At 45.3% G+C, this 13720-nt stretch overlaps 1 protein-coding gene across 1 annotated transcript in view; it reads right to left on the reverse strand.

Annotated features, from left to right (window-relative positions):
- The window catches only part of ZC3HAV1 (zinc finger CCCH-type, antiviral 1), a 37587-nt gene that overhangs the window by 12728 nt on the left and 11139 nt on the right, over window positions 1-13720 (reverse strand). Inside the window, exons 2-6 of the mRNA XM_004677207.2 lie at window positions 8540-8675; window positions 6832-7084; window positions 3681-4586; window positions 3062-3160; window positions 1774-1897 (exon numbers count right to left, since the gene is read on the reverse strand). Coding sequence (XP_004677264.1) covers window positions 1774-1897; window positions 3062-3160; window positions 3681-4586; window positions 6832-7084; window positions 8540-8675 — 1518 coding nt within the window. The remainder of the gene's footprint in view (window positions 1-1773; window positions 1898-3061; window positions 3161-3680; window positions 4587-6831; window positions 7085-8539; window positions 8676-13720) is intronic.

Here is a 13720-nt window from a genome sequence, read left to right on the forward strand (position 1 = left end):
GATTTGGTGATGGGAAACCCGTGGGGATTACAATTGAGATGAAAAAAAAAATGTGCAAAATGATGTAAAAATAAACTTTTTAATAAAAAAAATATATATCCCAACATAGAACTGCCCACGAAACAGTCCATTAGCAGGCCTCCCTGGTGGCCTAGGGGTTCAATCTCAGCACTCTTAACCCCACTGCCTGAGCTTGATTCTGGACAGAGCTGACCCACAGGGCACAGCAGACCTCTCCTGACCCGCCCACTGCTCCCCTCGGCAGTGTACTTCGATCTGCCTGTTCTGCTCCCCACTCTGTCTCTGGTGAATCTTCTTAACCCTCACAACTCTGACCTACACCCCAGTTCTCCTTTAAATAAAACTTTAAAGAAAAAAACAAACAAACAATTGAGTGGCTCAATATTCAAAACCTCACAGGCTGCTTTTTTGTAATTATTTTTTATTAACTAGTTATCCAAAGGTGGTTAAAAAGAAAGAGAGAGAGACCTTTTCAGGAAACCAGCTAGGTCAAAGTTATTTTCATAATAATGTTGAGACATTATTTGCTATCTTCACTTTCATATTCTTACAAGTACACACTGAGCAGGGTTTTCCAAAGACTACATAATATGTAATTTCACAACAGTTTGGGTAGATTTCCCAAAATATCAGACAATGCCATTCTTTTCAATTAATTATTTTGTGTCTGAAAAGTTACTTTATAGTTATGCAGATAGACATAAAGATATATAGTTCTAGAAAATACTTTTCATGTTAACAAGTTTATAATTGTTATTTTTGAAATGAGCCATTAGCATTTTGATTTCTTGGTTTTGATTTTTGAGCATGGCAACTATTGATAGCTATAATCCACCTATACAGACGTTTCGGGGATTCTCAGTCTTTATAAGCTCTTAGAAGGGTCCAGAGACCAGAAGGTTGCGAACTGCTGAGCTAAGAAACGGATCTCAGAGTTCAGCAGTTCTCAACCAGAAAAGATTTTGCCCCGTTGAGGCAAATGTTTGAAGACATTTTCGGCGATCACAACTGGCATCTAGTGGAGAGAAGCCAGGAATGTTGCTAAACGGCCCTCCCCAAAACAAATGAAAAGCCCAGCCTCAGATAATGTTCAGGGTGTGGGGGTGATGTACCCAGTAGCAAGAAAACAGCTGATGCCACCCTCTAGTGGCCAAATGCAGAAACAGACTCGACACTAAAAATGTACAGATGACACAAATATGATTTTCCCCTACCAATTTCCTTACAAAAGTAGGATGCACCTTATAAATATGGCCATGTGTGGTATCATCCACTTTGGTCTTGACAGGAGTAAATGTACAGTATTGCCTTAGGTACCTCCAGGAGAGAGAAAATAGCAAACATGAAGGTATAAAATGCTAAAATGGACAACAAAATCTGGGCCTAGAATTGTTGGAAATGACTCAAATCAGCTGTTTCAGTATTTCCAATTGTACTGGGATGCTCTCACAGTAATACAAACTGAACTGCGTGTCGTGTTTTTCTGCAGGACACATGGACAAATAGTAATTAAACAACCCTGTCATTGTTGATTTTACTTGAGTCGGCAATATTCCCAAAGTGCCTAATACGAGGCAGGCTCTGAGCGACTTCCAGTCTAGCCAGATTGTTTTTCCTTTATGAACTGAGCAGGTAGCTCAAGAGTTAGTTCAAACTTAAATGGGAATCTGAAGGGAAATTAACGTCCTTCATCCCATAATCTGTCCTTCCTTGGATGATGTGGTGGGCCTCACAGTTGAGCCAGCAACTTACACCATGACTTGGGGGTCACAGTAGGCCTTCTCAATCGCCTCCATGGGCTGGAGGTTGGTCCAAGTGCCTCCGGTGAAACTCTGCCACAGGTAAGGAAGGTGGAAGTGAACTTTCTTGCAACTTTCTACAATGATAGAGAGAAGGTCATGAGGGTCTGTTGGCTGGCGAGGATCAAAGCAATTCAACCATGTTCACTGCTGGATCCCTCATCAAGGCCAGCCCCATACCCCGCCAGACCTGCAAGCAAGCACATTTCCATCTCAAGAAGCTCCCACCTGTACCACACAATTCTCTTATCTCCAGCTCCCTTTGTTATCCACAGGGACTCATGAAAATCAAAACCTCCTTTCTTCCCCACAAGTCACTTCACCCACAGGGAAATGTGAGGTCAATAAAATGTACAATGAACCTTTCTGGGACACCCCACCCTCAGTGGGTATAAGTACACAGAATGCTCTGGATCAGAGCTGACTGCACTATCCTTGCAGGCTGGGTTACAATTTTTCTCATTCCTAACAATCCCCTCTCTAATCTCATTCTACTCTGTTTGGCCCTGGGTCGTGCAGCCCTCAGCCAGTCCTCAGTACCTGGTGTGTGCTTTGTTTATGCATTTGCTTGGTTTATGCAGTTTTCTCACTTCTCACTGCTTTGATGCCCCCCCCCCCATAATTATAAAGCCATTGACGAAAAGGTGGAAACACAGTGAGCTTACTTCTCCCTGGGCAAGCAAATGGGAGCCGTAAACTGAATGTTTGCTGTCCAAGTATTCATGGGATAAGTCAAAAGACAGACAATAGTTGTGTTTTTCAAGATTTGCATCATTGCATTTAAATCATTTTGATTCAAAAGATGTATGATCTTAGAATCCAAAAAGAATAAGGGGAGGCCTGATGCGAAGTTTAAAGAAGATACATGTAAAATTATTTTTCATTGTGGCTGACTTATAGAAAATGTCACTATCAGCCCTCACTGGTGGCGCCTACAGGTTAAAGCGCAACATTTTGAAGCTCTCTGCAGCCGCCCCAGCACGAGTTTGATCCCCAGCCAGGGAGCTGACCCACATGGCACAGCAGACCTCTCCTGTTTCACCCGCTGTTCCCCTCGGCAGTGTATTTCAGTCCATCTGCCTGTTCTGGTCCCACTCTGTCTCTGGTGAATCCTCTCACCCCCTGCACCTCTGGCCTGCACCCCAGGTCTTGTATGCATAAATAAATAAATCATTAAAAAGAAAATGTCGCTATTACTATGACTAAAGTCTCTGCCTCTAGAAAGTCTTTAAGTTACTCACGAAGTTGACAGCCCTTGGAGAGATGGTCAATGCAAATTTCCATTGTGCCATGATTATCCATCTGGGAAAATGTGGTACTTCTAACTTCACCTAGAGAATCTGTAAAATAAAGAGGCCTGAATGCCAATCTTAACATTTCCATCAAAAATTAAGATACCTGGTGACTCAGCGGTAAAGAAGATCAGAAACTGGGATCATGTCAAGAAAATTCCAGGGGTTACAAATGGCCACTGAGAACCTTGATGGCCCTCCATAGAGCCAAGGTGAGCATGGGGGTCACATGAGAGGGGCGTTCATTTCTTAAACCGAGTTAAACACCTCCCATTCTCAGCAAATGGAACAGCTTAATTCATTTGCTTCTTCTGATTGCTCTTTCCACCTTCACGCATCAGCCTTCTCCTGTTACAGTCCCTTCCCCCAAACCCTCCAACTCTTAAGTCCTAAACTGGTAGGAAATAGCCAAAAGGAGACCACAGCCCCATCTACTCAGCAACAGACACAAGACACGGGCCCCTTGGGTTCTCCTGTGAATCACACGGAGCACAGAGTGGATGTCCCCCACCCACTTCTATGTTCTCTGGCAGAGTTAACGAGATTTGAGCATCATTCTACACTGTACCTCCACTCCTCAAAGGTGGCACCGAGGGCTGACCTGCGGTTCCCAGATTCTGGCTGCTACGGTGTGATGCATCTTTATCCACTCTGGTTGCAGAGAATAAGCCAAAAGCATCAGTTTTATCTCCACCAGTAGCTTCCTCCGTGACTTTTCTAGAACCAACTGGTACCTTATGAACACACGTGCTAACGCTACACACCGTCTCTCCATCTTTCCTGTTAACGAACACCATTCCTAGTGCATCAGGGCCACCTGGAATTCTGCCAGTGACCTCAGTAACCTGACTCCAGGGTTCTATTTTCTTATAGAGGGCTATGTCGTTGTAAGCGGAAGAACCCGTGGAAGTTCTCTCTGTGGCTATTCTACCCTGGGCATCGTTGAACAGAGAGAAGTTCTTGTTCTCTGGATTCCCACTTGTGGCTATATGCTCCAGAGACATGCTGTTCGGGTTGGTTCTTGCTGCAGGTGTTAGCGGAGAGCTGGGAGAGCTGAAGGCAGCCTGGCTTGGAGAAAATGCACCTTCTCTCCCCGGGCCTTGGCCATTCAGCCAGGGCAAGGATCCCTTCCAGTTGGAAGTTGGGGTTGGGCTAGACGGGGTTGCATTTCCATAAAAGATACTCTCTGAACTGCCATTCTCTGATGATCTCTGGCTTCCTTCCACTTGACTTTTTCTTCCAGGACTGGCTGGCTCTGAGAAGCTGGATATCTTGTCACTTCGCAAATTCGAGAACTGGTGGGTGAGGTCCTTCACATCTTCTAGGGAAGAGCTGCAGCCTATCGGATCTGGACTGGATGTCCTGGACCTCTGAGCAGAGGCTGATGGAAAGAATTCTTGATCTCTGAGAAATGGCGGGTTTCGGGCCCTGTTTCTGCCTCGAGGTGCCACACCCTTGTGGTGTGAGGGAGGAGCTAGGACAGCAGAAAAAAAAAAGAGACAAATGACCAATTTTACAACCCTGCATTCACTCTTTCTCAGTTATGCCAGGTTTGTGTCCAAATTTATTAAATATGGGGCATCCCTGGTGGCAAGGGACTTGCTTGTTCTCACAGATTTATGTTTATGCATGTAAGGACTGGGGTACAGGCCAGAGGTGCAGGGAGTAAAAAATTCCCCAGAGACAGAGTGGGGAGCAGAACAGGTCAATCTACTGAAATACATTGCTGAGGGGAGCAGCAGGGAGACAGGAAACGTCTGCCACGCCATGTGGGTCAGCTCCCTGGCGGGGGATCGAACTCATGCTGCAGTGGCTTGGGACAGCTTCATAGTGCTGCACTTTAACCCACTGGGCCACCAGGGAGGGCAGAGATCTTCCTGTTCTACTCCCCACTCTGTTGCTGGTGAATCCTCTCATGTCCCCCTGCCCCCGGCCTGCACCCCAGTTGTTGTATGCTTACATTAAAAAAAAAATCTTAAAGCAGTGGGAGAAGGAAAATGCATGGGACTATGGTGATGACACATGGGTGATATGGTTATGGGAAGCCCAAGGGGATTGAAACTGAGACGGAAAAATGCACAAAAATGATGTAAAAATAAACTATTATATTACTTAAAAAAATATATTTTTAAAATGTATTAAATTCTTTGTCTGTAATAGGTATGCTGCAATTCTGAGGAAAGTATTACTGCTTTTCTCTGGCCCAACAGAAAAGCCTGCGCTTTCTGGCTTCTCTCCTGGGACTCACATGTATCCCCAAACTCTGAGGCTGGGCAGTCCACCAACCCCTAGTTTGGATCAACAGTGACCACAGTGGTGAACAGAAAACAAACCAGGGAGTTCTTTCCAAACATCATTTTGATTTAGTCCATTTTAAGCTCCATCATGCCTAATGATTACTGGTGGGTCCTACTGAAAAAGAGCCGAAAATGAAACTCCAGTCTAAAGATATCACTTCCTTCACTGCGGAAATTTTCCCAGAATTCTTCATCTATCCCAAATGCCCAAGTTTACATGAGTAATATCAGGAAGAATGGTCTCTCTAAAAATCTGATAAGTCAGAAAGAAAAAAAAAATTAACCATGGAATCAAAATGCATGAAGCCTTGAAAACATGACACTTATTTAATCACGGTATTTTCCTTCAACGTTCTAAAAGTGGATTCAGGCTGCTTGCAATAAAATGTCACTTAAAATTTCTGAACCTCCGTTCCTCTTTCATTAAGGCTAGTAATATAGCCTTCTTTCTTCATGGTTTTGCTATTAAGAACATAGATAAGAAATTTTTAGGTGAAAATCCTTGTAAACCACAAAGCATTTCCTCAAATGCAAGAAGTTATAGTTATGTATTAACTCTTACAGAATCTTATTTATGTATTTTATTTACTTCATAAAATTCATCTCTTCTATATCCACTTCATAAAAACTACAAGTATTGGGTCCTTCTGGTGGCATAACAGGTTAAAGCGCAGCACTATGAAGCTGTCTGCAGCCACTGCAGCACAAGTTCCATCCCCACCCTGGAGGTGACCCACGTGGCCAGCAGACCTCTCCTGACCCACCCTCTGCTCCCCTCAGCAGTGTTCTACCTGCTCTGCTCCCCACTGTCTCTGGTAAATCCTCTTACCTCCATGCCTCTGGCCTATACCCCAGTTCTTGATGCATTAACAAATAAAAATAAATCTTAAAAAGAAGCAGGAATGAAGACTATAAATCAAATGGAGCATTAGTGCTGTGCTTCCTGTTTCAGCTCAATTGTGGTCATATAAGAAAACGGCCTGTTTGAGGCTGCCTGCATACATGGAAGGCTGTAACCGCAGCAACATGGTGTATGTGTGGCCTATCTGTACCACAAGAGAAATGCTGCAACCACAGCAATATTGTATCTGTGTAGTCTACAGGAGCCACAAGAGAAAGCCATAAAATTGTCGCCAAACATTACGGCCTTGTTTTTTGTGTCTTAAAATAAGTTTTACCAGTTTTTAGAAAAACTGACAAAACAATTTTTTTAACCCGGGGGGTGGGGATGGTGGGATAGTGCTTAGCATGAAAATCAGACTGTAATAATCACATCCATGCTATGATGATATTATGTAAAAGCTGCATTTGCAAATGACTATGCGAGGGAGCTTTAGGTAGTGAGGAAGTCCTTGAAGTAAAAACTTGTCCTTGTTCCCCATTTTGTTCGGCCTATTAATTTCAAAAGTAGAAAGCATTTACCTCTCCAGCCAGAGGGCTTCTTGTGGAGATGCTTGCTGTTGCAAATGTCCTGGATGTTCTGGACCACTTCCGGGCTCAGGCCATGTTCCTTCATGATGTCCAGCACCTTTCTGTCCATCAGGTTATGGGACCTGAGGCAATTGGGGTAGCCACAGTTTCCTCGAGTGAAGTGTTCGCAGATGTGGAGCCTTTCACAAAGTGGCTGCTGGGCACAGATCTGTCTTCGGCCTTCTCCTTTATAACTTTTGCAGATCTACAGGACAGAGAAGCAATTAACAGACAAAACAGCTTCCTGGAGCTGCTACATAGGCAGTAAAGCAAGAGGAAGTGTACAAAAATTTGGAAGCCAGGGCCCTCCCTGGTGGCGCAGCGGGTTAAAGCCCAGCAGTATTGAGGCAATCCACAGCCACTGCAGCACGAGTTCGATCCCCGGCCCCGGAGGTGACCCCTATGGCACAGCAGACCTCTCCTGACGCGCCAGCTGCTCCCCCCAGCAGTGGATTTCAAGATCCACCTGTTCTGCTCCCCACGCTGTCTCTGGTGAATCCTCTCATCCCCTGCACCTCTGGCCCGTGCCCCAGTTCTGCATGTATAAATAAATAAAAATCTTTTAAACATTTTTTGGAAGCCAGCAAATATTCTCCAGATGGAGAGGAGATGCACATAAATGGTGGGCTGAACAGTTCCCCGCTATCTCAAAGTAGCCCCCTCCTCTTCAGCATGATTTTGTAGGTGATTTTGGGGGTCTGGAAATACTCAACATTTTTCCCCATATATATTAGTAGGAAAAGCATTCCCAGGCCCCACAAATATCCCACCAAATAGAGTCTACTTTCAGATAGCACAGGAAACCTGTATCCAACTGATAAATGTCATCACCCTTCAGAAGAATCAAAATATATGGTCAGCCTACATTACAGAAGTCCAAAGTGGGAAGTTTTGTTGTTTTTTTAATAATATAATAGTTTATTTTTCCATCATTTTGTGCCTTTTTCCATTTCAGTTGTAATCCCCGTGGGCTTCCCATCACCCAGTCACCCGTGTGCCATCACCATAGTCCAGTTTTTTTTTTTCCAAGTAAAATAAAAATACAGAGCATCAAAGAAGCAGGACTGAAGATGATTAAATCTAACATGAGTGCTGAATTTCCTGTTTCAGCTCCATTGCGGTGATGTAAGAAAACGGCCTGTTCTGAGGATACAGGTAGGAAGTCTGATGATGTCTGCATTTACTGAAGGCTATGCCCACACAATATTGTTATGTGTGGGGACTATATGTACATATACCTCAAGATGGGTCCATGGGGTATTGTTTGATGACCCTTAGTCTAGCTATCAAGTGTCAAAGAAATAAAATTATATCCCACACAAGCCACTACATTTTGGGGTATGTTTGTTACAATGACTTAACCTATACCTACAATCACTGGACCCTGTCATCTTCCAAAATCTTGATTCAAGCCCACCCCCTCCTAGGCTGCTACCTAGATATCTGTGAAGTATCAGTTAGTCCTGCCGCTCTGCCTTCTGATCACAGTTGTTTACACAGGGTTCTTATAAACAGGAAGGAAATTACTAGAATCTCTTAGGGCAGCAACAGCCGCGACTGCCATCTGAAGACCTGCCCTGACTTGGAGTTATTCCTGCTCCTCCACCATGACACAACACTGCCTAGTATGGTCTTTTAAAATTAAGGCATCATGACTTACCTCAGGCATAAAAAAGGGGTCGCTTTGGATGAGAAGCACTGCTAATTCCTCTTTATTAAGTCCGGAAAGCTCATGATCTTTCAGGATTTTGAAGTTTTTTTCTGAGAGAATATCATGAGAATATTTGCATAAATTCCTGAAAGAAAATGTAGCTATTATCAGTGTTGCCACTTCGCAGAAGAAAGGGCATCAGGGAAATAAGCCAGCGAAGCTCAATGCCCATTTCCTTTGGTAACCAAAGCAGGTTGGTCCTGCTTAAAGAACACCTTAAAACTGGTGAAACAGCTAGATAAGGGGAGGGGAAATGTGAATATTTGGGGCACAAATTACACACAGGGGGGGTCTCCCTGGTGGCTTTGCGCAGCCACTACAGCAGGAGTTCAATCCCCAGCCAGGGAGTGACCCACAGGGCTCAGCAGACCTCTCCCGTCTCCCCGCTGCTCCCTCAGCAGTGGATTTCAGTAGATCCACCTGTTCTGCTCCCCAGGTAACCGGGTGCACCCAGGAAAAGGGGAGGTTCCAGATTCCCTCCCCCACCCATAAGGAGGTTGGAGCTGAGCAGAGAAGAGAGGAATCTGGAGAGGAGTCTGAAGAAGGACGTAGAATGGAGAGCCAGAAGGAGACCTGAGGAGGCCCCTGAAGCCGAGAGACCTGTGGAGAAAACTGTGCTTGCTTTTTGGCCCTGGACTGGTCGAAACAGATGTGGGTGAGACCTGTGGGGAGATGACTATGGCAGTGTTTATCTTTATTTTGATTCTGCTCTTTTCCTCCCAGACTTGTCTGGTCATTTCTGACCCTTTTCTATGGGTCCCGGCCAGAAAATGCTTTAGTCTAGCGGCAGCTCTCAGGCCTTGCTTTGGGCCAATCCCTTTTGGGTGGACTTTTACCCACGAGGGGATGGGTAACTTTGGGTGTTTGATTTCAAAACTATATTATCTTTTCTGTATTGCACACTCATTGTATTAAAGTTTCTTTCCATTAAAGCTCTTAGGTCTTGTCTTGACACGGCAGGTGGCGGAACCTATTTAGAGCAGGCAGGGTTGGGGGTTCAGTGGTGCCCCTCTTCCTGCCCTGTAACACCCACTCTGTCTCTAGCAAATCTCCCCTTTCCCATACCTCTGGCCTATATCCTAGTTCTTGCATGCATAAATAAATCTTTAAAAAAAAATAAATTACACACAGCATCCAACTTTTTCTGCAGAGACAAGGATGGAGATTGCTGGCAACCAGGGCAGGAACTGGGAGACAGATGTGTGTGGAGAACCCCCCTGTCCTCCACCTCCACTCCCCAAGCAGCTGCAGGAGCCCGGGAAGACAGGAGCCCGGGAAGACAGGAGCCATGGAGGTGATGTCTATGCTCTCAGCAGCCACCTCAGCCTCCTGGTTCTACAAAGAAACCTAAACCTCAAGGGACAAGTATAGGGTCTGCCAGCTGAGGATGTATTACAGGGCAGGGAGAATGGCACCACTGAACCCCCAAACCTGCCTGCTCTGCCATCCACCGCATCAAGACAAAGCATATAAGACTTTAATAAAAAGGAACTTTAATACCGTGAGTATACAAACACCTTAAGTGACCCATCCCCTCATGGGCAAAAGTCAACCCAAAAGGGATCGGCCCAAAGCAAGGCCCGAAAGCTGCCACAAGACTAAAGCACCTTCTGGCCGGGACCCATCGGAAAGGGTCAGAAATGGCCAGATGCCGGGCCCGGATCACGGGCTGTTGAAAGGCAGACACAGGCAGATCCTCAGGTGGGAATGACAGATATTTTGGAATATCTGCGGCGAGCAGATATTCCAAAAAATGGAGGGCAGAGGGGAGCCGGCGTGAAGAAGACACAGGTGTCAGGGTTGGGTGCAAGTCTCCCTGCTCTGCCTTCAGCAGGTTTATTTTATACATTTCAGGCAAGCAGTGGGGTGACATTAGCATATGAATTGGGCTGAGATCAAGATCACCTTTTTTCTAAGAATAGTCTGGGATTGTATTGACCTTTAGTTGAGATTATAACATTTTTTAAATCAATCTATAGAAGTTAAAACAGGTACATAGATTTCACAAAGACTAATATTACTATATTTACCACAGTGAAGAGTAACCAAAATAAAGTCCCTTAAACCTTATCTACTATTTACTGGCTGTTAGTCTCATTGACACATCCTAGTTGGTAAAGTGAGGGCAGGAAAAGGAAATTTTCTTGTAAATTAAATTACAAAAGGAAATACAGTAGGGTTCTTTGAAAACTAGTTAGAAAGTTTAAGTGGTGAATTTTTTTGAAGTCTCCACAGTAGAAAACCTAATTAGCTCTGAATAGGAGACTTGGGTGAATTTCCTTATCTAAAGACTAGATAGCAGAAAGTTTAAGTAGTTCTTTAGAAACTGAATAGAAACCTACCTGGGATAGTAGAGTGGTGAGATTTGGGTTTTCCTCCATCAGGGCAGTAAAAAATATGTTCCAGTACTGCCTTAATATTGACTTTGCTATAATAGCCAATTGCTTTTATTAATCAGCCAATTGTAAAATCACTTCTGACTTCCAGAGGAATTCCTCACCCTGGGGTAGCGCTTGCTTGTCTGGGCCAGGTAGCGCCTTAGGAGGCTGAGGCAATCCAGTTGTAAACTGAAGGTTGCTCAGAATATTCTGGTATTATGATTATACAAAAAAGGGAAGTCGTAACATAAGTTAGCATGGAAATTCTGATTTTTCAGAGCATTTCCCCTCCATCCATACCATGTCTGGCGATAGAAGTTGTGCACAGCTTTGTGTCAGCCAGACAAGTGTGGGAGGAAAAGAGCACAATCAAAATCAATATAAACACTGCCATAGTCACCTCCCCACGGGTCTCTCACCCACATGGCTTTCAACTAGTCCAGGGCCAAGAAACAAGCATGTTTTTTTTCTTATGCCTCCCTTTGCTCAATGTGGCTTCCTCAGGCCTCCTTCTGGCTCTCCATCCTGTTTCCTTCCTCTTCAGTCTCCTTCTCTTCTTCTCTCTGCTCAGCTCCACCCTCCTTCTGGGAACCTAGGACTTCCCCTTTTCCTAGGGACCACCCGGATGTGGATGTGGCTGCATGAAAGTCACCATCTCTGTCTGCCCTCAGCCCCACAGTCACACAAGAAGACAAGAACATGAAATTCCAGGAAAAAAATAAAATGAACAAAGGTCTCCAGGTGAAGACTTAACTGTTTTTGTTTTGCTCTTTGCCCAGATAATCAGAATTACCTGCATTATGGATGCGGCATGTGTTTGTTTTTGTTTAATTTTTACCTAAGATGTCTGTCCTTAGTAATGACAAATGTGGTTATTTTCTTGAGAATTGAAATCTTTCTTTAAATAATCTTTCATTGCCAAGATATTAAAAACATCTGTTTTCACTATTTTTTTCTCACTTACTTGTCACTACTAAACAGGGGCAAATGACTGCAAAATTAACATTTTGAACTTGGTAATGAATTTTTAATGTAAATAGGTGGCTAAAAGTTATTCTCTAAAAATGAGTCTTTTAGACACTTATTCAAATGTCTATGCCTTTAAGTCATTTCTGAAACCCTCTGGAATTGACTTAGATCTAGCTGTGGAACCTGATAATTAAGAAAAATCACAGAATCAACGATCATGTCCATTACCACCCAAGCCCCTGGCTTCAAGGAGAAAAGTCAAGGGAGGCTGGTGACCATCTTTGTCCTAGCTGATGGAGAAAATAGAAAGGTGGCATCACAAGATTGACTCACACGGGGAGTAGAGAGTAGAGGGGATTAGCATGGCCATAGAAAACAGAGGGGGAAGATCCAAGCTGGTAGCAGACAGCAAAAGGTCAAACATAAGGCGATGGAGCCCATTGTGGGATCTCCTGTCCCTTTCAGATTCTATTCAAAGTCAACAAACCTAGGCTCACACAGGGTGGGCCCTTCCCAAAGTCTCCATCGGGGCCACAGTCCTCAGCCCACCTGTGAATATGCAGGTGCTTCTTCCCACCTCCTCTCTCCCTCTGCAGGGCAGCAGCCTCCTGCCTGCCCATGACGTGACGTGACGTGACCTGACCTGAACCTGCGGTCACCTGCTGGGGCTTCTCTGCACTGACCTCCTTCAAGGAAGGCCGCTCTCCAAAGGCCACCCACCTGCAACCACACAGGCCTCTCTCAGCAAACCTGTCCCTTCCAGGGCACCTCTCCCTGCCCACTTGTGCCTATGCAAATGTCTAACACTCCTGTCCCTTTCCTTAGTAAACCTGCTTTTCACATAAACTGAGTCTCTGTCTCGTGAAGTTCTCTCCTGGGAACTCGCCATTTGCCACAGGAAGGGGGCCTTTGGGGAAACCTTTCCCAGAGTGAACCCAAGGACCCCGCATTAACTCCAAAACGACACCACTAACCGTGTCCCCAGGTGGGCCCTTCTTGCTGTCTCTACTCAATGCCCCTGGCTTCTAGTGTGTTTCTAGAACTTCCTGCTACAACTGACCTCAGTTTTCTGTTAGTTTGGGGGCTCAGTACGTGGTTTCAAATAGCAGCTTCCTAAGGGAGCTCTTAGCAACTGGGCTAGCACTCCATCTGATCACTCCCCCAAGCTCCACTGGAGGGATGGACTGAAGAGATACAGGGCGGCAGGCCCAGCTGTGGTAAGGGCCCAGCCACCAGCCCATGAGGAAAATGCCTCCATTACAGCAACACCAGATATGCATGCGCCTTGCGAGGCATTTTCCCCTGTGTTCTGAGCGGTCAGTGCCAGGAATGTGCTGTTAATTTGGGGCTGAAACCGACCTCACTAACCACCCAAATGAGGCAATATTGACAACAGCAAGCGTCAGGAATGAAGAACTTTGCCTCTATTTGCTCTAGTCCAGACACCCTAAACTAAGAGCTAAGACAGTGGCACCTCCCCAGAGGGCAAGTGAGGATCACAGATGAGACAAAGGCCCTACCCTAGTCACAGAGAGGCGGAGTTGTCAAGCCTGGCCCAGGCCAAGAGGAGCGTGGCGTCTCTCCAAGTTCCCCAGGCCCGCCATTAACTCTAAACCGCCAAAAGCTGACCAGCCTCCGTGCGCATCTCTGCCTCAAACGCTGTGTCCAGGTCTTTCAACACCCGTGTTAAGCTTGATAAACAAGTCCACCTACGGGGCCTCCCTGGTGGCTAGGGTTTAGTCTCAGCAGTATCTCACTGGGGCCTGAGGAGGTGACCCACACG

This window comes from Condylura cristata, unplaced genomic scaffold (assembly GCF_000260355.1).
Source record: "Condylura cristata isolate star-nosed mole 26May11 unplaced genomic scaffold, ConCri1.0 scaffold00005, whole genome shotgun sequence".
Lineage (NCBI taxonomy): Eukaryota > Metazoa > Chordata > Mammalia > Eulipotyphla > Talpidae > Condylura > Condylura cristata.